Below are 20768 nucleotides of genomic sequence, written 5' to 3' on the forward strand. Positions count from 1 at the left end.
TCCTTACCCTGGGGAGCTGAGACCTGGAGAAGCTCGGTGCAGTGGGAATGGTGTAAATGGATTTTTCCAGGCCCTCCCCCCCCCACTCCAAGACCTTGCAGAGCCTCTGCGTCCCCCAAGACGGTGCTGGGTGCCCTGGCACAAGGCAAAACATTAAGCACAGCCTTCTACTGGGGGAGATTTTTCTTTTTCCTTTTAATTAAATTGTCTGAGGAAGCCAAGACACAGACAGAAAGAGACCGAGACTGTAAATAGTATAGAAAAAAAAAAAAAGAAAAGAGAGAGAGAGAGAACCGATTGACAGAGATGTAAATGCCGGGTGGAGCAGTACGGAGGAAGAGGAGGAGGAGGAAGAGGCAGGCGAGGCTTCACGTTAGCTCCAGGATCACTGTCAGGGTGAGCGCCAAAACTAGTCTGAAGCCGCAGTGGCCGCTAAGTGAACCTAGGCAGGAGAAGAAAAGGGATGGGGATTTTAGGGAGCCGTGTCTCACCGCTTGGGTTCAAAGCAGGATGGGGTCACCATCTTTTTTTGGGGTGGGGATCTCCCTCCTAAACTTGCTACGGAGCTTGCGTGGGGCAGGCAGGAGGTCCGGGATGCTGCAGGGAGCACCCGCAGGGCCCCTTTTGGTGCAAGGACATCCCTGCTGCCAAGGGCAAGGGCTTGGGGTGATGCAAGGGGAGATGGCCAAGGGCTTGGGGTGATGGCCAAGGGCTTGAGGTGATGCAGGGGAAGATGGCCAAGGGCTTAGGGCAATGCAAGGAGAGATGCTTGAGGGCTTGGGGTGATGCAAGGAGAGATGCTCTCTGCACAGTCCGTCCCTCCCTGGCGGGTTTTGGGTTGAAATACCAGTGCCGCCACCACCACTCACCATTGGAGTCCTCTGTTCCTCTGGGAATATTTGGGTTTTCTAATGGGAAAGAAATAGCAGAGAGACAGTTTTACTTTTGGGGGGGGGGGGGGGGGGGGGGGGAGATGAGTGAGGATTTGTGGAGGGAGGGGTGACCCCTGCGGTGCCGCCATACCGAAAACGATGAGCCGGGTGTGGGTGTCGGTGGAGCCCAGGGGGTTCTGGGCGGTGCAGCGGTACATGGAGCCGTTGAGCTCAGCCGGCACCCGCTCCAGCACCAGCTCCTTGCCGTCGTGCTCGGCGCTGCCATCGAGGAGCCGGCTCCCCACCCGCGTCCAGGTGAAGAGGGGCTCGGGGAAGACTTCGTTCTGCAGGGAGATGGGGGGCTGTGAGATGGGCGTAGGGGGTGAGCAAACCCTGTCTTGAGCCTGGAGCAAGGACGGGGTACAGCCGAAATGCCCAGGGGTGCACCAGTGTAGGAACTATGATGCAATCCAAGGCCAGCAAGCCAACGCCACAAAGTGCTGGCGCGGATGCAAGGCCGTCCATTGGGACGGCGTCGTCACCTGGCGCTGGGGATGGATGGGGATGCTGACCTGGAAGCCCTGCACCAAGATCCGCACGGTGTCTCCGACGCGGGCTCTTGTCGGGGTCATCGTGATCTTCGGGCCCTTGGGAGCAACTGCAAGGGAAGGGAATGAGAAGGGATATCAGCCGAGCGAGGGGTTCCCAGTGCCAGTGGGTGCCCTTCGCCGGGGTTAATGATGGTTTGATGAACGATCGTGGCGAGGGAGTGGCACGGCATGTGCCAGCCCGGTGGGGGGGAGCTGATGGCTGGGTGATTGATGGACACACAGACAGACATCCAAATGAATGATAGACAGGCAGGCACGTAGCCCCGCAGGTGGATGAATGGGAAGACTGTGAGATTGATAGATGACTGCAATGGGATGCATTGGTGGTGAAGGACATATTTCCTAATCAAGCCCCTCTCTGCTCTGAAACAGGGGTCGAGAGGGGTCAGGCTGGTTTGAAGCCATGGAGATGGGCACCTCAGAAAAGCGCCCCAGGACAAGGTGGCCTCGGTGAGTCACGCACAAGCGCTGTTAGCATGGGAGACAGCGACAAAGCCTTACTGGCACAAAATGCCAAGCAAGGCCTCTAAAGCAGAGGGCACCCCTTTTCCCATGCCAGACTTGGGGTGCCCTTGCCCGGCGCATTGCGGGGGGGGGGAGGGAGAAGCAGCGATGCAGCCAACCATGGTGGGGTGACACCACGCCAGGTCTGCTCTTTGCTCCCAGCTGGGTCGGGGTTGCGTGGATGTCCCTCCTGGGCCATGGGTGGGATGGGACAGCCCCAGGAGCTGCCTGGTCTTTGCATGGAACGAGCCTTTTGCAGGCTCGAAGGGGAAAACGGGCAGGAGGGAGGTTGTGCTTTGTGTCATCCTTTGATATATTCAAGCGTCGCCGTGGATGGGACGGGTTGAGCCTGGACGGCACCCCTGCACGACACAAAGGGAAAGAAGAGCCACCAGAAAGCACATCGGTCTGCGGTGATGGATGCTAGCCCTTGGCAGGGGCCTCCGCGCCCCAGGATGCTCTGCACGGACACACGCCAGAGCCCACGGTTGTGCGCCGGGACTGCAATATCCATGCAGGATCTGACCCTTTGGTGTTGGAGCAGGGGTGATGGGCTGCAGATGATTACACCATGCCATGGTCTGTACCTAAATATCTTTCGGTACTGAAGCAAGTGGTTTGTCTTGGCTTCAGTGTGGCTTTTATTGAGACTGTATATATATTATTTAGATATAGGGAGGGGGTTAACAGGGGATGTGCTGTGATGGTGCCAAAACACTGGGTGTGGATGGTGGTGGTGGGGCACCCAGTGAGGTGCACAGGCTGGAGGCATCTTAGGGGATGAGGAGCGCTGTGGATTTGGGGTGGGCAGGGTGGGGTGAGCTTTGCTGTTACAGGTATTGGAGCTACTGGGGTCAAAGCAGCAAGCCATCAAGGTCTTGGCCTCATGGGGAGCCCCAGAGAGCGGACACCTAAGCCTGATGAGCTGCAGAAGGTGTGAAAACACAGGACTTTTTTGGCTGGTTGTATGCTAAGAGAGAGCTTTAATGCTCAGTAGGGAGGAACGGATAATGGAGGGCCTTCTATTAGCAAGAGAGCTGCTGCCCTCCTTGTTGACTGCTAACCTCCTGCTGACCTCCTCATTACCGCCAGCCTCCCACTAATTGAGGTGGTTGATGAGCTGAAGAGACGGAGCACCAGCATTGAGAGGCTTGCGCACACTGAAGCTCTTGCCAAAGATAGGTGGAAAGCCAACGAGGCGAAGCTCTCCAGGAGATGGTGCGTCATTGCTGATGCAGCGAGCCAAGTGCCCTACTTGGCCAGGAGCAAAGCCCAGTCTTCTCCACCCGGCTCGAGGGGAGGAAGGCTGGAGCAGTCTGCCCAGGAGGGTGCCCTGAAGCTGGAGCAAGCCCAGTGGAGAGTTCAGCCTCTTCTGACGGGGAACCAGGAGAAGGTAGGGGAGCCCCAGCCTTACCTGAGGACAAGTTGCCCAGCCAGAGTGGGAGACTGTGTGGGGCAAAAGAGAGGGGCCCCCACTAACTAACCTGTTCCCTGGCTCCCATGGTCACTTGAGGACCTTCTGCTCTTCTAGGGTCCTGGGCATGCTGGGAGCCAACAGGGAGGCCCTGGCTTCAATCCCACATCCTAACACAGCCGGGGCCTTGCCAGCCCCCTCCCCAGCAATCCCCACTGGGATGAGTTGGGTGGTGATGGCCAACAAGGGTGATGGCCCACAAGGGTCATGGCATGTCCTTGGGTCTCCTGGGACTAGGTATAGATGGATGGAGGTGACGTCACTGTGGGGTGAAGGTGTCCCCTGTCCCCAACGTGACTCCAGTCCAGAGGAGCTCCTCCATCCCATCTTCTCCCAGAGTTACACCTTATAGATGTAACACTAAGGGGCTATACCACCTCCCCACCTGCCCTGCAGGTAACCAAGGCAAAGACCCACCAAACACCAGCTCCCCCAACACAGCGCCCACCCCCAGCTCTAACACCCCCCTCCCTGCTCATCCCTACACCCAGCACAGCCCTGGCTCCCCCCTAAACCAGCCCCTCGTTGTTCTCCCTGCCCTGGTCCTATGCCTCCCCACTACATGCAAACACCCATCCCCTTCTCACTGAGGGGGCTTCTCCTGGCATGGACGCCCCAGAATCTAGGGCTGTGCCTACATTACCCCCTGCCACTGACATCTCTCTCTTGCTCTGATACCCCAGGAACCTCATTACCCCCCTACCAGCCCCACACATCCCCCAAACCCCCATTTATCTGAGTCTACAGCCCCCTCCCAACCCCAGCCCTATGTCAACCCAGCAAATCCCACCCTATAACATCCCCCATGGCTGGGGGGGCCCCCTGCACCCCTCTCTTCAGGACCAGGGCTCGCTCCCCTTTACGAGGCACCCTGAGGCTATGAGGGCTTAGGAGAGAGCAGCCTCGCAGCCTCTTTCCTTCCCTATGCATGAGGGGCTCTGCACCCCATAAGACCCCATGGCACCCCTCCACAAGCACCCCTATTGCTAGCACCCAGCCCCGGCTCACCTCCCCAAACTGCCCTCACCCTCCTGCTCTGCACCCCTGCAGCCCCCCCATGCTCTGCCTCCCCTACAACACACAGCAAATCCCTTCTCTTGCCTGATGGACCCCCCACCCCCCCAAAATCCATTGCCCTCACCCCTACTTTTGGGGAGCCGTGACATCGCCGCCTCCTATCATTGGTGCAGCTCTACGTGGCACCCCGCTTTGGCCTGCAGGTGCCTGAAAACCCCCGAAAGAAAAGCAAAAAGTGCAAAAAGTACCAAAAAAAAAATAGGGGGGGCAAAAAAAGTGCAAAAAAAGCCAAGAACACCCCCCAAACCCAGCCGCGGCGGCCGCGCTTACCAAGCGTCACCTCGGACTGCATGGGCATGGAGAGCGCCGGGTGCTTCACCTCGCAGCTGAAGAGCGCCTCGTTGTCGATTTGGGGGTTCAGGGTCCAGGTGAGGGTGGCCCGCGCCTCCACCGTCCCATCGCTGACGGGCGCGTGCGTGTGGCGGAAATAGTAGATGGGCTCCCCCACGTGCACCCATCGCGGGAATTCCCGGCTCACCACCGTTTCGGGGATGGTTTCGGTGACAGGACCCCGCTCGGCCGCCAGCCCCCGCGGTGGGTCCGCCGTAGCCGGGGGTCGCCCGCCTCCCACCTCCCCTTCGGCCGCCAGCGATTTCGGCACCTTGGTGTCATCCAGGTCACGGTGAAGGAGGTTACGGGGTGCCCAGCTCCCGGCGCCGGCCGGTGGCTCCGGCAGCGGGGTGGCTTCGATGGGTTCCCCGTCCCGCTTGAAGTACACCTGCATGGGGACAAAAGGGACGGTGAGCCTGGTGGGGACAGCCACCACCCCGGACATCCCCAGCATCCCGTCCCCTCGGGTAGCTTCGGATGGAGCTCCTTCCCAAGGTCCCCATGGAAAGATGCTGCAGGGCAAGATTTGGGTAACAGGCAGCTAGTTGCCTTATTTTGCCTCCAAAAGCAGCACATATATACTTTATATGTATATATATTTTTATGTTTGCTTCATATGTATATATGAAAAACCCCCGGGGGGCTCACCAGCGGGGCGGGCTTGCCACCGGAGACCACACACACCAGGGTGAAGTTCTGTGCCTGGTAACGGCTGAAGGGTGCCGGCGTGTCGGCGGCGAGCACCGAGATGGACGTCGGAGGAGCTGCCGGGGAGCAGAGCCGGGGCATTAGCACGGTGTCCTCGACACCCACCCATCTCCATTCCCATCCCCTCCCCATGCCCATCCTCATCCCCATCTCCATCCTCATCCCCATCCTCGTCCCCATCTCCATCCCTGGGGATGGGAAAATGAGCCAAATCCCTGCTGTCCCCCCACCCTGAGACCCCGCAGCCCTTTCCCCTCCGGTCCCACCCAGCCGGGGGCTGCACTCACCCATCACGTTGAGGAATATGTTCCCGGAGGCCAGGACCACTTTCTCCCGTGTGGCTCGGTCATAAATTCCCACGTGACACTCGTAGGGACCGTTGTCCGAAATGCGAACCTCAGGGAGGCTGGGGAAGAGAGGCAGGGCTCGCCACTTGCTCCCCTCCTCCATCCCGACCCCATTTTCCCGGAGGATGCAGCGGTCAGCATCTGGATATCAAGGCGTCGGATGGGGTTGCTTTTCGCCAGCGAGGGGGATCAATAAACTATTAATAACTGCAAAGGCTGCAGGAGAGAGCTGTGTAATGCAGTTTAGCAGCTGGAGTTTACCGGCACTGACAGCTCCTTGGGAGGGTAAGTAATTGCATTATCGAAAGGAGAAGCGTATGGGAGGTAAAGGCACCGCCGAGAGCAAAATCCCGCGAAGCACGGACATTAAACGCCTGCGAAATGCCGATGTTAAAGGCTCGGCACCGGACGTTACAGACTGCTTGGGCGACGCAACGGCTGTAGCAAAGCGCGGCGGATAAAAGCGTCAAAAGCCCAAACTCCAAGCAAACCCAGAGCACGCTTCGATTGATACATTGCCTAGATTCTTCATACAGATATAAAAAAAAAACAGGAGAGGAAGACATGTGCAAAAGGATCGGTGCTGCTGGAGGTGGAAATGCTCATGCCGGCTGCAAAGGAGCCGCTTTGCTGACTGGCAGCATCCCACCTCGCCGGTCGGCAGCATCATCCTGCTGTGCCGGCTGGCAGCATCCCACCACGGCAATAAGGATGGGGGCAAGTCCCGCACGGAGCACCCGGCAAGGCACCCCCAGCTTAAAACCCCCCCACTTTTCTGGACAAACCCAGGCATGCACCTCGCAGGGCTTCCCCAGTTGGGGGGGGGACGGAAATCCGGCGCTAGTTTGCCGGATCCTTTCCGAAAGCCCCTGGCTGCCTTCCCACACCTCCTCCTCGCCGCGCGAGCCCCCCGCCAGCACAAACAAGCCCCCGTCAAAGCGAACAGTCGCTTGGCAGCTCCTTTTAATGGCCGCAACGCTTTCAACTAAGCCTCCGCCATCTGTTCCAGCCTCTAACTACCCACGCACGGAGCGGGAAATCATCCACACCCTTCGTTAGCGGCACGCAGGAGCGGTTTCGGTCCCCGCCAAGCTGGGGATCCCCTCCATCCCGGTGGCTGCCCCTCGCCGTGAAGGACAAGCCCTTTGGGTTTGCCTGCGGATTTGAGTGTAAAATGGTCCTAATTGGGTCGGTTTGACACTTCTGCGATTGCTAGGGACCAGAGAGAGGGGACCCCCAGCTTTGCAAAGCCAAAAAGCTGCCTGTCGTGTCCTTTGCGTCCTCTAAGCATGCTGGAAATAAGGAAAAAAAAAAAAGATATAGATATTCATAAAGCAGTGCCTTACTCGACGAGGGTGGGTTTTTAATCAGAGGAGGGAAAAAAAAAAAAATAAAAATCCCGAGTTGGCTATCTCCCGGCTTTGCTCTTCACATCTGAGCAGGCAGCGTTCAAAGCCGGTATGAAAAGAGGCAGCCCCGGCAGCCCTCTGCGCCGCGCAGATAAGAGCCGTGCCGCCCGGGATAACGCTCCGTGGGACGGCACCAACGTGACCATGCCATTACAAAGATTAAAAAAAAAAGATGAAAATACAAGAAGGGTAAAATGAAAGGGAGAGAAAACCTGAGTGGGAACGGCTGGGAAGCGACTGACCCATCACCAAACCCTTCCCAATATTGCTCCTCTTCTTCACCAGAGCCCAAAAATAAGACAGGACACCCTCCCCACCCCCTCTCCAAAAAAAAGCATCAAGCCAACAATTCAGAAAACAAGCTCTTTTCATACCCTCCGAGAAATACCTCCTTTCTCCCCAGGCAAGTTACTGTTTACCTCTGAAAAAAGGCAACCACGTGAAAAGACTTTTACCGAGAACATCCCCGACTCCATGGACGATTTGCCGGCGCTGTGCCGATGATTACCGATGCTTTTAAGTGCTTGGTCCTAGGGCAGTGAAATTTTCTGCTTGCAAATTCTATTAGTTCTACAATATGTGGCGAAAGGGAGAAAAATGGAGGGTTTTGAGCCAAAAAAAAAGCAGCTGCTTTGCCTCGCTGGGACGGTGCGACGTCCTTGTCCCTTGCTCAAGGGATGCTCGTGGTCGGGATGTCTCGCTCCGTGCACAAGGGGATGTTTTATTCGGGTTTAATTCCCCAACTTTTCCGGTGCTTCCTGCTAGAGGAGAGCAACGGCCAAATCCAGCGCCGAGCGAAACCGCTGGGTTTATGGCAGGAAAGCAAGGCTGTTGAGCTAGGGAATGTGTAATTCGTTTGTGAAGTTGCCAAAACGTCCTCCAAACAATAATCAGTCGTGTCAGAAATTTGTACAACAACCGAGCAAGCGGCTGAGCAGAGCCTGTGCTTCCTGGGGAAGCAAAACTTGAGGAGCGGAGCAGCCCCTGAGCAACCTCTGAGCATCCTGAGCCTTCTGAGCATCCTCTGAGCATCCCCCTAAGCAATCCCTGAGCAAGCCCTGCGCATCCTCCTGAGCAACCTTGAGCATCCTGAGCAACCCCTGAGCATCCTGAGCAACCCTGAGCATCCCAAGCATCTCCTGACCCTCCTGAGCATCCTCGGAGTATTCCCCTGAGCATCCCAAGCATCTCCTGAGCCTCCCTGGAGCAAGCTCTGCGCATGTTCCTGAGCAACCCCTGATCATCTGCTCTCCAGCTCTGCTTTCTGCTTCTTCTCCACTCTATATTCACATTTAATCCCATGCAGCCATCTAACACAATTGCTCTTGCTTACAATAACAAATAGCTCTGAGTGTAGCAGAAAAAACAGCAAAAAATCCCCCAAAATACAAATTCCAAAGAATTACAAAGAATTTCACACTTGCACACACGCTCATCCGACGGGATGCCAAGCCCTTTCCAACCCATCCACAGACCTTTGCAGGTGCAAAGCATCACATCACCTCGAGGAAACGACTCTATTTTCCCCACCGTACACAGAATTTTTATTACCCCACGCTGGGAAAAACGAGCTTTGAAATCCGATTAGCAAATTCTAATTTAAAAAGGAAACAAAGGCGGGGGAAAAAAAAAATCACAGAAAATAAATACTTCACCCCAGCCTCTTTGCCTTGAATTAAGCCTCTCCCTGACATTTTTTTCAGGCTCCAGTTTTGTTTTTATAACACTGGCAATAAAGCAAGTGTGTAATTAGTAATAAAGCTGACACTCCGGCAAGTGATTTCGCACTTGGAAGAAAAGTAAAGACAAGCTTCCACATCGCCTGTTTTTTTTAATATATATTTTTTTTGTGTGTGTTTTTTTTTTCCCAAGCCTTGTTTTTCTCTGCCCATTTTCACCCCTGGAAATCTCCACCGATGTCACCTTTTCCCTAGGGACAAGCAGGACCATAGGGACAGACCTCGGATATTCGGTGACGGTGCGTTAAGGGACGATAATTTCTTTGCAGTGCAATGAATCCCCACCGACAGCCAAAGAGGACGCATCGAGTATCACCATAACACCCTCAACTGCCCCAAAATGGGGAAAAATTCCTAAAACTAGGCATTAAAAAGCAGCCGGCGTGCCGAAGGAGGCAATATCGGGGTGACTTACCGCACGGTGGACTGGTAGACCAGATCCTCCCTCTTCCGATAATTCTCCATGTGCGAGAAATTGGTGGAGAACATGGCATCGAAGGTGAAGATCTTCTGCTTGATGGTGCCACCGTCGGTGACCTGCAACAAAAAAACCCCCAAACCCACAGATGAGACGCCTGTGGTCACTTTTGCAAATGCACGGGCAGCTTTGCACTCGCTTTTTAATTTTTAAAATAATGTTTTTATTTCTAATATTGTTAATATTTTTATTTGCAACATTTTATTTGCCGTATTTTTCTTTGCAATATTTTAATTAAGATTTCATAAATACTATTTATTACGAGCCCGCTGAGACTAAAAGCAAAACCCGCGCGTTTCTGTCCGGTTATCGCATCACCAACTCCTATCTCCAGCTGCTTGCTGGGGTTGTAATTTTTAAGTGGAAAAAGGTTCTTTTTAGGACCAGGGAGGACTCATTTCTTCCCTGTGTCCCCCAGTGCCTTCAGATTTATCTCCCCCTCTTGTGAGGAGCAAAGTTTAGTGCAAAATGAAGGAGGAAAAGGCAGAGGAAAGCAATGCAGAGGGGAGATGCACATTTTGGGGCTAGAATAGCTCAGATTGATCCATCAGAGGGTTAGAATAGTCTTTTTTTTAAAAGGCCAGGCACAGGAGAAGGGGATTTGGGGGATTAACCCCCCAAAACGAGCATCTCTTGGGGAGGAGACCCACTCTCCCCACCCAGCACTTCTCTCCCTGCTTGGGCAAAACTCAACTGTGATTCCAGATTTTCTCTTTTCCCCCTTTTTTTTAATGGCAAAAAGGAAGAGGAGGGGGGGTGAAAAAAGCTGTCACTAAAAGCGCCTCTTCAAATTTATTCGCCGAGGCTGAGGCTTTTATTGCAAAGAAAATACACGCTGGCACGGACGTGGGATAAAGCACTGCAAGAAGAATTATCAGAGCCGTAAATCTCTGGCCTTGGGAACGAAGGGGAAGTTTTCAAGGACGCATCCGATTTTTCCCGACTTATTTGCGCCCCGGGGTGGGTTTGGGGAGAAACCTTGGAGCTGCTCCCGGATCGAGAAGCTCTTCGTCTATCAGCTCAAAGGGTTTTCCAGGGATTATTTTGGGGAGGCAGCAGAGCAGTTGCTGCAAGGAGGGATGCTCGGTAGAAGGGCACAGGGAGCGGTGGGGGTGATGCCCACGGACCAGGAGCTTGCAGCCACAGGAGTTCCCCAGCACATCTGGACAGATGTGGGCAAAGCAGGAAAGCACCAAATCCGATCTGAGGATGGGAACGGGAAAAATCGCAGCTCAAAAGCATCTCTCACGCTGTCGCTCGCCCCCGGGACCCCTCGCATCCCCCCCCGAGGATGCACAGCAAGGGAAGATGCCGCAGCCTGGTCACATCCTTGGGGGATTACAGGCAGTTAATAGGCTCCTATGAAAAGGCGCACAGAAAATAGTCTCTCTCCAGGGATTAGACCTACTTTCAGCCTTTTATCTGTGCCCTGGGGGCAATTTTTTTGGAGAGGAGCTACGTATAAAGTTGCTGGTGAACCCATGGGGGTGCGGGAGCGGCCAAGCCCAACGCTTCTTGCTGGGGAAAAAAACCAAATGATAATTCAGCAGCATCCGATGGTGATTGCCCCAAATTATGTACCCACACCGAGGAGCGGGAGGAAAAGGGGCGCAGGGAGAGGAAAAGGCACATTTAAGGCACCGGAGCTGAGCTGAGGCAGCCCGAGGCTGCCTGCTGCATTATTTATAAACCCCAGTAAAAATCTTATTCCTGACAAAAACCCGGCGATTGCCACTGCGCGGGGAGACATTAACCTCCTGCTCCTTCCCGCTGTCGCGGAGGCAGCTCTCCCCCCCCCACCTCTCCCCCCGTCGCTCTCACCTCGCCCGTGACCCGGCGGGTTTGCTGTCCCCAAAATACGCTGGCACCATTAATATTGCCAGAGCCTCTCGCCGGGATGCTCGGTGAGTTAAGATAAGCATTGGGGAGTGATGGATGGGGGACCAAGGGGATGGAACGGAGGGATTTTGGAGGACAAAGCGGCTTGTAAAAGGACAGGAGGTCTCCGCAGCACCCTGGGGCATGAGGCATCACCCCAGGAGGGTGAGGGGTACTGGGCTCCAGTCTGGCCTCCTTCAACCACCCTCGTCCTGGAGCTGAATTTACACCCTTTCTCCAAGCAAAGGCAACAAGCACTTGCTATGGCAAGAGGGAAAATATCCTAAAGGGGCTGCAAGGGGTGACTGCAATGCTTACCGTGCTTCGGGGGAGCAGCACCGGGGTTTGCAGCATGCCCAGGCTGCGCCCAAGCCCATGTCGCAACCACTGGGAAAAATGTATCACGCTGGAAAACCCCTTTTTTAGCTCTTTTTCTGCCTCCCTCCCCAGTTCACTCGAGCATCTGCATTCAGCTCAGCTCCTCCCACCCTGAACTTGCTGGACCGCTCGGTCCTACCTTGCTCAGAGCCACCCAAAACGCCGCCGGCGGCAAATCTGCCTTCCAAAAATACAGAGGAGTTGATTTATTTGCCCAAACCCGGATGGTTTGATCCCAGAATGAGCACCGCGACCTATCTCCATCCCCCAAAGGGCAGCACCCATGCTGGTACCCCCGCTCCCCAGCATCACTAAACCACATGCACGATCAAATTGATACTGCAAGAGGGTCATGCAATTTTGGGAGGCGCAGCCCGGGCTCCCCACTGCCTCCCCAGAGCCGGAGCGATGCTCTCGCCCAGCGGTAATAGAGAGCTCAATAAACTCTGCTGATGCTTGTGACCTTCTCTCCCTGCCTGAGCATGAGGAATTAGAAGAGTTCCCCACACTGACATTTAAATTATCGTCTCCGAGGCACAGAGACGACCCAGCCGGTGTGTAGATGAATGGCACAAGTCAGACCTCTCGCAGTCACCGGCCCAAGATCTCTCCATCAGCAGCTTTGCTCAGGTTTTAGAGGATTTCTCTGCAGCTGTAGAACTCGAGATTTTTCCCTAAAGGGGAGCAGGTTTATAAATCAGAGGCACAACCCGCCGTGAATTGGGTTGGCTTGAAAATTGGGAGGGGGCTGCAAATTTCTGGGGGATGCTTTCCAGGAGCGAGGGCTAACAAGCAGCATCCCGGCGCCTCCAGCCTTGCTCCTTCCGAGCATCCCCAAATTTGCCAAGGCTTTGGGCTTTCCCAGCAGCATCGTACGGTGTAGGAAGGGCTTGCAACAGCCTCAGCACGTCGGGTGCCCTTCGCTTGGCTCCTCCACCCCGTCTTCCCCCTCCCCTGGAACCGATGTTGCTGCGAGCAGTGACTTTATCACTGTCACCAGCAACATCTCCCGCTCGGAGCCACTGCGGGAGACGCCGGCCGGAGCTGTAACGTCTCATTTCTCCTAATGGGCAGTGGCAGAGCAAGTCCCTGCGGGGACCGCGCTTTGTCACCATCGATCAGGCGGCTCCGAGCGGCACCGCCAACATCTGTAATGCATCGGCCCCCGCTTGCCATGGCCACGGGTTTTGGAGCCCTGGGGCATTTGCCGGGCGGGGACCGGCCCGATGAGCCCCTCGACGGAGCAAAATGCTTGGCAATCCCGCACACCGAGCCGGGGAGCTTAAAAACAAGAGCTGTTGCACGAAGGATGGGGAGAACAGCTTGCAAATGGGATAAGGGGGACCCACGAGGACATGGTGTACGTCCCCTTGCCTGCAAAGGCCACATTAATGGGTGCTACGGAGAGAAGCGCTTATGCATGGGTGCTATGGAGAGCGATGCCAGTGCAGCATGGGTGCTACAGAGAGCAAGGCCCATGCAGCATGGGTGCTATGGAGAGCAAGGCCCATGCAGCATGGGTGCTACAATGAGCAATGCCTGTGCACCATAGGTGCTACAGAGAGCAATGCTCGTACACCATGGGCGTTACAGAGAGCAATGCCTGTGCAGCATAGGTGCTACGGAGAGCAATGCCCGTGCACCATGGGTGCTACAATGAGCCATGCCTGTGCACCATGGATGCTAAGGAGAGCAATGCCCGTGCACCACAGACACTACGGAGAGCAATGCCTGTGCACCACAGACACTACGGAGAGCAATGCCGTGCACCACAGACACTACGGAGAGCAATGCCCGTGCACCACAGACACTAGAGAGAGCAATGCCTGTGCACCATGGGTGCTACGGAGAGCAACGCCTGTGTATGATGGGTGTTACAGAGAGCAATGCGCATGCACCATGGGTGCTACAGAGAGCAACACCCATGCGCCATGGGTGCTACGGAGAGCAATGCCTGTGTATGATGCGTGCTACAGAGAGCAATGCCTGTGCACCACGGATGCTACGGAGAGCAATGCCTGTGCAAGGGCGCTGCAGACAGCAACATCAGCCCCAGCTCTGAGTTATTCTTCTTGCTAATTAGACTGAGTGCCAAACTCTAATTAATCGAGGCAGCGCGACTCCCCCTGGACCCAAGGGCTCCCCTCCATCCCCAGCTCTCACTGCCGTACACCCTCAGGCCAAGCCCCCAGTCCCCGCCGGGCAGAGGGACAGCGAGCGTGGGAGTGCTGCTCTCCGCCGGGGAATCACGCCCGGCCCTCGCCTGCCACCAAAAATCTGCAAAACACTTTTTTGCAATTACCATCACCTCATCCGAGCCCCCGGCTGTGTGTACAGGCTGGCTGCTGCCGGCTGCCTGCGTCCCCCGCCGCTGCCAGATGTCTGTACAGAGCCAGAACAGAGACTCAGAGGATTTTCCCTCCCTCTCGCGCTTGTGTGTTACTTTTTTTTTTTTTTTTTTTTGAGCTCAGCACTGCTGCAAAAAGTAATTTTCTCCCTCCCCAGCCCTTGCTGCGGCGTGGCAGTGACCATACTAATCAGGTCTCGAGCGCGACCCCCGAGACGCCTGCGATGGGAGCCAGCTAACAGCTTGACAGCTCCGTGTCTTTCCGAACTCATTACAAGCTCGTTTGCAAGGATGCCACCACCCCTCATCTCCTGCAAGGGTTTTTGGGCACTTGCCTAACGTGCAAGGGGTTCAGGCCCATGTTTGCACATGTTCTCGGGCAAATCACACCTTCTGGAGATGAATTTACTGTGGAGGGGGGTGGCTGGATATTAATTAACACCTCTGCAGATGGTGCATGTTCCTGTTTACGCCTTGAAAAAGCCCCTTTGCTCATCCCAGGTCTCCTCGAGTCTTCTGCATTTCAAGCGACCCCGGAGCGGCGGCTCATGCCGAGGAGCTTCCTGACCTGAGAAAAACACTGTCCCTTGCTCCCACCCCTGCTCACCGTCCCTCGGCCATGGGGCTCCCAGGGGAATTGCTGGAGACGGGGCCTGGGGGGTGCTCGTTTGCAGTGCGGCGCTTCTCGGTGGGGTTTTACCTGCCTTACCCACGCTAAGAAGCCCCTTTACGCCTCAAGCCTTCAGCCTCGGTGTGCACACACCCCAACAGGTTATGCACCTAGCCCACGGGTTACGCATGCACCCCATAGGTTATGCATGCACCCGACGGGTTATGCACCCATCTTGATGGGTTATGCACGCTCTCAACAACTTATGCATGCACACCAATGGGTTACACATGCATCCCATACCCCGCTGGGTTATGCATGCACCCTGACGGGTTATGCATGCACCCTGATGGGTTATGCACACACTCCGATGGGTTATGCACACTCCTGATGAGTTATGTATGGACCCTGATGGGTTATGCACGCTCCCGATGAGTTACACATGCACCCCATGGGTTATGGATGCACCCCGATGGGTTATGCACACTCCTGATGGGTTATGCACATACCCCATGGGTTATGCATGCACCCTGATGGGTTACGCACGCTTCTGACAGCTTATGCACACTCCTGACAAGTTATGCATGCACCCTGATGGGTTATGCACGTACCCCATGGGTTATGCACGCACCCCAACGGGTTATGCACGCACCCCAACGGGTTATGCACACACTCCATGGGTTATGCACGCTCCTGACGCGTTATGCACCCACCCCACGGATTATGCACACTCCCGACGGGTTATGCACACTCCCGACGGGTTATGCACCCACCCCATGGGTCATGCATGCTCCTGACGGGTTATGCATGCACCCCATGGGTTATGCATGCTCCCCAGTGGGTTAAGCACCTACCCCATGGTTTTGCACGCTCCCAACAGGTTATGCACACACCTCGATGGGTTACGCACGCTCCCGATGAGTTACACACGCAGCCCACGGGTTATGCACCCACCCTACACCCTGATGGCTTACGCACGCTCCCAATGAGTCATGCATGCACCCCATGGGTGATGCACCCACCCCATGGGTTATGCACCCACCCCAACGGGTTATGCACCCACCTATGCCCTACACCAAACTGCTGCCATTGAGTTTGCTGCCGCACTCCCTCTCTTTTGCCTTCCCTGCCCTGCGACCCGACCTGCGCCCCTGGAGCAGCTCTGCATCCTTAAACTCAACGAGCTCACTCTGCTCCCGGTAAAATAAACCGAGGGAAACGGGAGCCCCAGCGAGTCCCCACACCACCGTGCTCCACCGCTCCGGTGCCGCTCACAAAGCTGCTGTTAGGATGATTTACAAATGGTATAAATATAACTCCGCAGCCCCAGCATCTCCACCCCAGCTCGCCTGAGACCATCTGTCACCTCCTGCACGGGGGAGCCGCGACTCGGGGTTTGGGCAGCTGCAAAAGTCCGTGAGCGAGACAAGATGGGGGGAAAAAAAGGGGAAAACCCCTTAAAATCAGGAGGGAATTTGGGAAATCCCGAGATGCTCTATGAAAAACTCAACTTTCTGAATGCGGGAAGCTCCCTGGGAAAGGAGAAAAAGGGAAGGGGAGGGGTAAAAAACCTGGAAGAAAGAGGTATTTGCAGTGATAAAAATAAAAGCTGGGTTATTTTTTTGCCCTCCCACTCTCTCCATGGTTTCTCGGAGCGTAATGTGCTCGGCCGCCCCGGCGCGTCATCCTCTCGCCGAGGGCTCCAGCATCCCTCCGCACAGGGCGGATTATGCAAATCCAGCCCCAGCTCGCGAGAAAGTGGGTTAATCCAATATTACCGAGTGGAAAAGGGAAGGAAAAACCCAGCGGAGATGGCAGCGCTGGCGGAAGGAGCATCGTGCAAAAAGCCTCCTCCCCAAAATAAGGGAGACGAAGGCAGTTGCAATTTAGGGTTCGGGACAGTTTTTGGTTTGTATTTTGATATTTCTCTGCTTGTATCCCCTACACACCTAAATACACATATTTATAGCAAACAACAGCCAGGACTTGATGGAAATACTCCTGTGCATGCACCACGCTCCGGCAACTGAATATATATCAATCCAGAGAGCACCTTTTCCTATTTTTAAACCTGCCTGGATGTGAGGAAGAGCTTTAAGGCGGAGATGCTCCTTGTTCGGGGAGCAGAAACAAGACAGTAAAACCAAGAAAAAATATCCTCTGGCAAAGGGCGGCCGCTTCATCCGACACCACCGGCCCAGTTAGCTCTTTCTTCGCCTCCTCCGCAAGCAAACGTGCAAGCAAAGAGCTGAGATTTTTCCCCATCCTGGAAAACTTCTAAGTTTTCTCTGCTCAAACCACTGTGGGGGTTTTATTTGTGTTTGGCAGCTTATCCTGAAATTCCCTGGACAAAGCCAAAAATACTGCCCTGGACCGTTATATCTGAGGCCGGATCCAGGCTCGGTGCAGATGGGAGTGATGCTGGTAGGGGGGAAAGCTACAGGTTCCAAATCCCCCCTCCCCAAATAAAACCAGATACTATAAGTCTTGCTTTGCTCCAGATCAGCATGCCACATCCGTGAGTATTTTGGGGACAGGGATGGGAAGCAGAAAGGTTTTTGGGGGAGGCTTGAAGAGCCCAGGGTGAAGAGCCCAGCACTGCTCCCCAAGCCCCGAGCACCCTCTACTTTGCATAATTTCCCACTTAGCATGAAAACCACCCTCTTTTTTTACATCTTTTCACACCCAACACGCAAATCCTCTTTGCACAGCGGCGCCGACCCAAGCCCCCGGCTCCCAAACCCCAACCGGCACCAACCCTCGGCGCAAAGCCCCCAGCACCGAACCGAACCTGCCAACCCCAAATCCACCCGGAAAACGTAACAAAGCACCTGAAGAAAGCCTCACGGAACCCTCAGGATGATTACAAAGCCATTTTACACCTCTCCCCACCCAAGTTTTCAAAGGCCAGCCTGCCTGCCTGCTTCGCCGAATCGATATTCCCATCAGCGAGAGCGCCGTCTGCCTTTCTCTCCGCCATCCAGCCTTGACCTTTTGTTGTACAGGAGCAAAGCAGCCGGGTGCCTTCGTGTCCCCATCCCCAAGGACAGGGAAGAGGCACCGGCGTCGCTTACCCGGTACCAGACGATCTCCCGCATCTTCCCATCTGTCTTGAAGTTGCATTTCAGGGTGACGGCATCTCCCACCACCACGGGCGGCAGCGGCTCGATGCTGACCGTCAGGTAGGCTGGAAAAGTTAAAGAAAGGAGAACAAAAGATGTGAGCTGCCGGGGAAGGATGGGGCAGGGGGTTAAAACACCGTTCTCAAATGGTTTTATGGTATTAATAGCTCTGCCACGGGGAGCAAACGCTGGCTGCATCCCACATAGGGATAACGCATGGGCAAGCCCATCAGCGTGGCGTCTTGCCCCCTTGCAGCGATGAATTTTGGCTGCTCCCAACGCACCAAAAAAGTACAAACCGGGGAAAATCCTTCCTGACCTTATTTACCAGCTTATGGCACCAAAATGCCAAGACTGACTGTTTCGCTGCTTCTCTCCCCGGCTTTGCAAAACTGCCCACGTTTGCCGAAATAAACCCTAGGCACCCAGATTTTAAGGCTCGCCTCGGTCCATGCACAAAGCCCTGATCCCACCGGCCACCTTTCCCACCTGCAAACTCAATCCCATCCTTCCTACGAAGATACTGGCTTTGACTTTGTCTCCACCATCGTCTGCCCCACGTTGGTTCTTTCCCCACTGCAGACCAAGTTCCTCTGCCCCGTCCTTGCTTTAAAACCCTCTACATTACTCATTTCTTACGGGAACGGGTCCAACAGCTTCATCAGAGGATATGCAAAGCCCAACCTGCGGTTTTACAGCCCAGCCTTGGCCCACAGCCTGCTTTTCCCCGTCTCCCCCATAGCTGGATGCAGGATTTGTCCTCGTCGCAGAGGGAAAATCACAGCACGGGTGGTTCTGTCTGGCCGTTTTCTTCCCGTTTCCCCTCGATTTGCTGCAAAACTATTGCAGGAGCACGGAGCTGTCAGGGTCAGGAGGGCAGGCAATTGCATTTCTATTTTATTTTCCTCTATTTCCTTCGGCTGCTGACAAATATCAGATTGACAGCCGGCAGATCCGAGCCTTTCTTTAGCATCCTTGCCCTGACCGCACCCGTTGACACTGTCTGCAACCACAGCACCCCAAAACAGCCCTTAATGCACCGCAAAAATCCATTTTTTTTTTTTAATTACTGCTTGCATCAGGTGGAAAAGCAACGTAGAAAAAACCCAGAGCACCTGGAAAGCAGGAGCAGGTTTGGAAACGGGGCTGCAGAAACTGAGAATCCTTTGCAGAAGATGTCCCAAAAGAGTGGAAAGTGTTTTTGTATGTCCCACAACCAGCGACTCGAGGCTCGCGTCACTTGTAAAACAAGTTGCTGGTGTTTTTGCAATAAATCTCGACCACGACCTGCGGGAGAGCACGCTGCACGCACACGTGCCTGCTGCAACAGCAAGGCAGCATGGCCTGGCATATTGAGCACGGGGCTCTAAAATTCAAGAAACCCTCTTTGCGCTGCTTTTTTGGGGGAGGCTGCAAAAGCAGGTTTGCTGCTGCAATCAGCTGGACGCAAGGAAATTTGGAAAGAAGTGGATTTTTTTTGGTGGTGCTGAGTACCGGAGAGCGCTTTGCAGCATTACACAGCGGGTGCATGGGAGACAGCAGCGCCGAGCAGGGATGGGGGCTAAATTAAGGGCTGTTTTCAGCCCTGAAATGGTGCACAGCAAGATGGGTTTTAATATTGCACCCTTGCAACCCCAGCCCGACGCCTCTCTCCTTGCTGACGGCGACCCAAATCCTTGCCAGCAGCCACACTCATTCGGGGCCGGCTTCTTTTCAGCCTCTCTCCTCGCCCGGACAGGGTTTATTTCAGCACGCTAAAGCGGGGATTAATTCCTTGCGGCTGCCAATGCAGTACGCGGTCCCCTTGAATTCAGGGCTTTGCAGATACAGAGAGGCAGCGATGGGAGAGGGAGGAGGAGGAGGAGGAGAAGGGATGCGAGGAAGGTCAGGCGAGGTCTCGCAGCGGGTGCCCCGATTCCTCCCGCTTTGCTTTTGACATTTCCAAAAGCAAGATAAGCAACAGGCATGAAAGCAAAGAGAGGGGGATGAGCAAATGTTTTGCAGCACGAGGGCATCTGCCCAAAGGAAATCGGGGATGGATTCGCACCGGGGACGGAAGCTCCGCGCGTGCGGAAAAGCTCTGCCTCTTCATCAATCAGCATTGCGAGCCCCTGGGCAAGATTACATCTCCCTCCTGCCCCCAGCGCGGATCAACGGGGCGATTAAATAAAGCCGGCGGCAGAACCGATGGGTGACAAGGACAGAGTTAAGATTGCATTTTCCCTCACGCCCGTGAATTATTGAGATACAAGAGTTCCCGGCTCATAACCACAGCATCTCCGGGTGGTTTTCCATCCTTCTTGCCATGACATTGAGTTTCAGACCCTGTGCATGGCAATGGGAAGCTGGAGCATCCCCATCCCAGTCCAGCCAGGTGTTTTGGTGGTGCTTAGACCATCTTGTGATGGTTGGTGGCTTTTTAAATCAAAAACAACCAAGCTTGTGGTGGCCCCAGCCACCCATCTCCGCTCACGTGCAGCAAATGCATTGCCCCAACCATTTAATCCCCCTGCAAACACATCCTGCTTCTTCTAGATGGCTCAAAAAAACCCAAAAAGGCCTTTTTTTTTTTGCTCTGCCCCCTCCATATGCTGCAAAATCACTTTGAGATAGCAAAGGGGCTGCAGCCCACCAGCTCCCACCTCTACGCCCGACAATTCAGGCACGGCTATGCTGGGAGGACATCTAGTCCTTAAAAATACCGGAGCGTAACCACAGGATGCTCCTGCACTTCTCCTGAGCAGATCCTGCATGGCAAAGCTCTGGAACTCCATGATTTATTGCACTGGTGCTGCGGTGGGACAGGGACCCTGCAAAGGGCTGATGCCGGAGCTCCAGTGATGCCTGGAAGGGGAGGGAAGGCGAAAACCCACCCAAAGAGCAT

The 20768-nt window shown here is 54.9% G+C and overlaps 1 protein-coding gene across 1 annotated transcript in view; it reads right to left on the minus strand.

Annotated features, from left to right (window-relative positions):
* Window positions 1-214: 214 nt before the first annotated feature.
* IGSF21 (immunoglobin superfamily member 21) overlaps window positions 215-20768 on the minus strand; it is an 87219-nt gene continuing 66665 nt past the window's right edge. Inside the window, exons 2-10 of the mRNA XM_050909239.1 lie at window positions 17837-17949; window positions 9487-9608; window positions 5864-5982; window positions 5517-5632; window positions 4809-5256; window positions 1445-1530; window positions 1024-1216; window positions 870-908; window positions 215-442 (exon numbers count right to left, since the gene is read on the minus strand). Of these exons, the coding sequence (XP_050765196.1) occupies window positions 369-442; window positions 870-908; window positions 1024-1216; window positions 1445-1530; window positions 4809-5256; window positions 5517-5632; window positions 5864-5982; window positions 9487-9608; window positions 17837-17949 (1310 nt within the window). The 3' untranslated portion in view covers window positions 215-368. The remainder of the gene's footprint in view (window positions 443-869; window positions 909-1023; window positions 1217-1444; window positions 1531-4808; window positions 5257-5516; window positions 5633-5863; window positions 5983-9486; window positions 9609-17836; window positions 17950-20768) is intronic.

Source organism: Gymnogyps californianus, chromosome 21 (genome assembly GCF_018139145.2).
Source record: "Gymnogyps californianus isolate 813 chromosome 21, ASM1813914v2, whole genome shotgun sequence".
NCBI classification, from domain to species: Eukaryota; Metazoa; Chordata; class Aves; order Accipitriformes; family Cathartidae; genus Gymnogyps; species Gymnogyps californianus.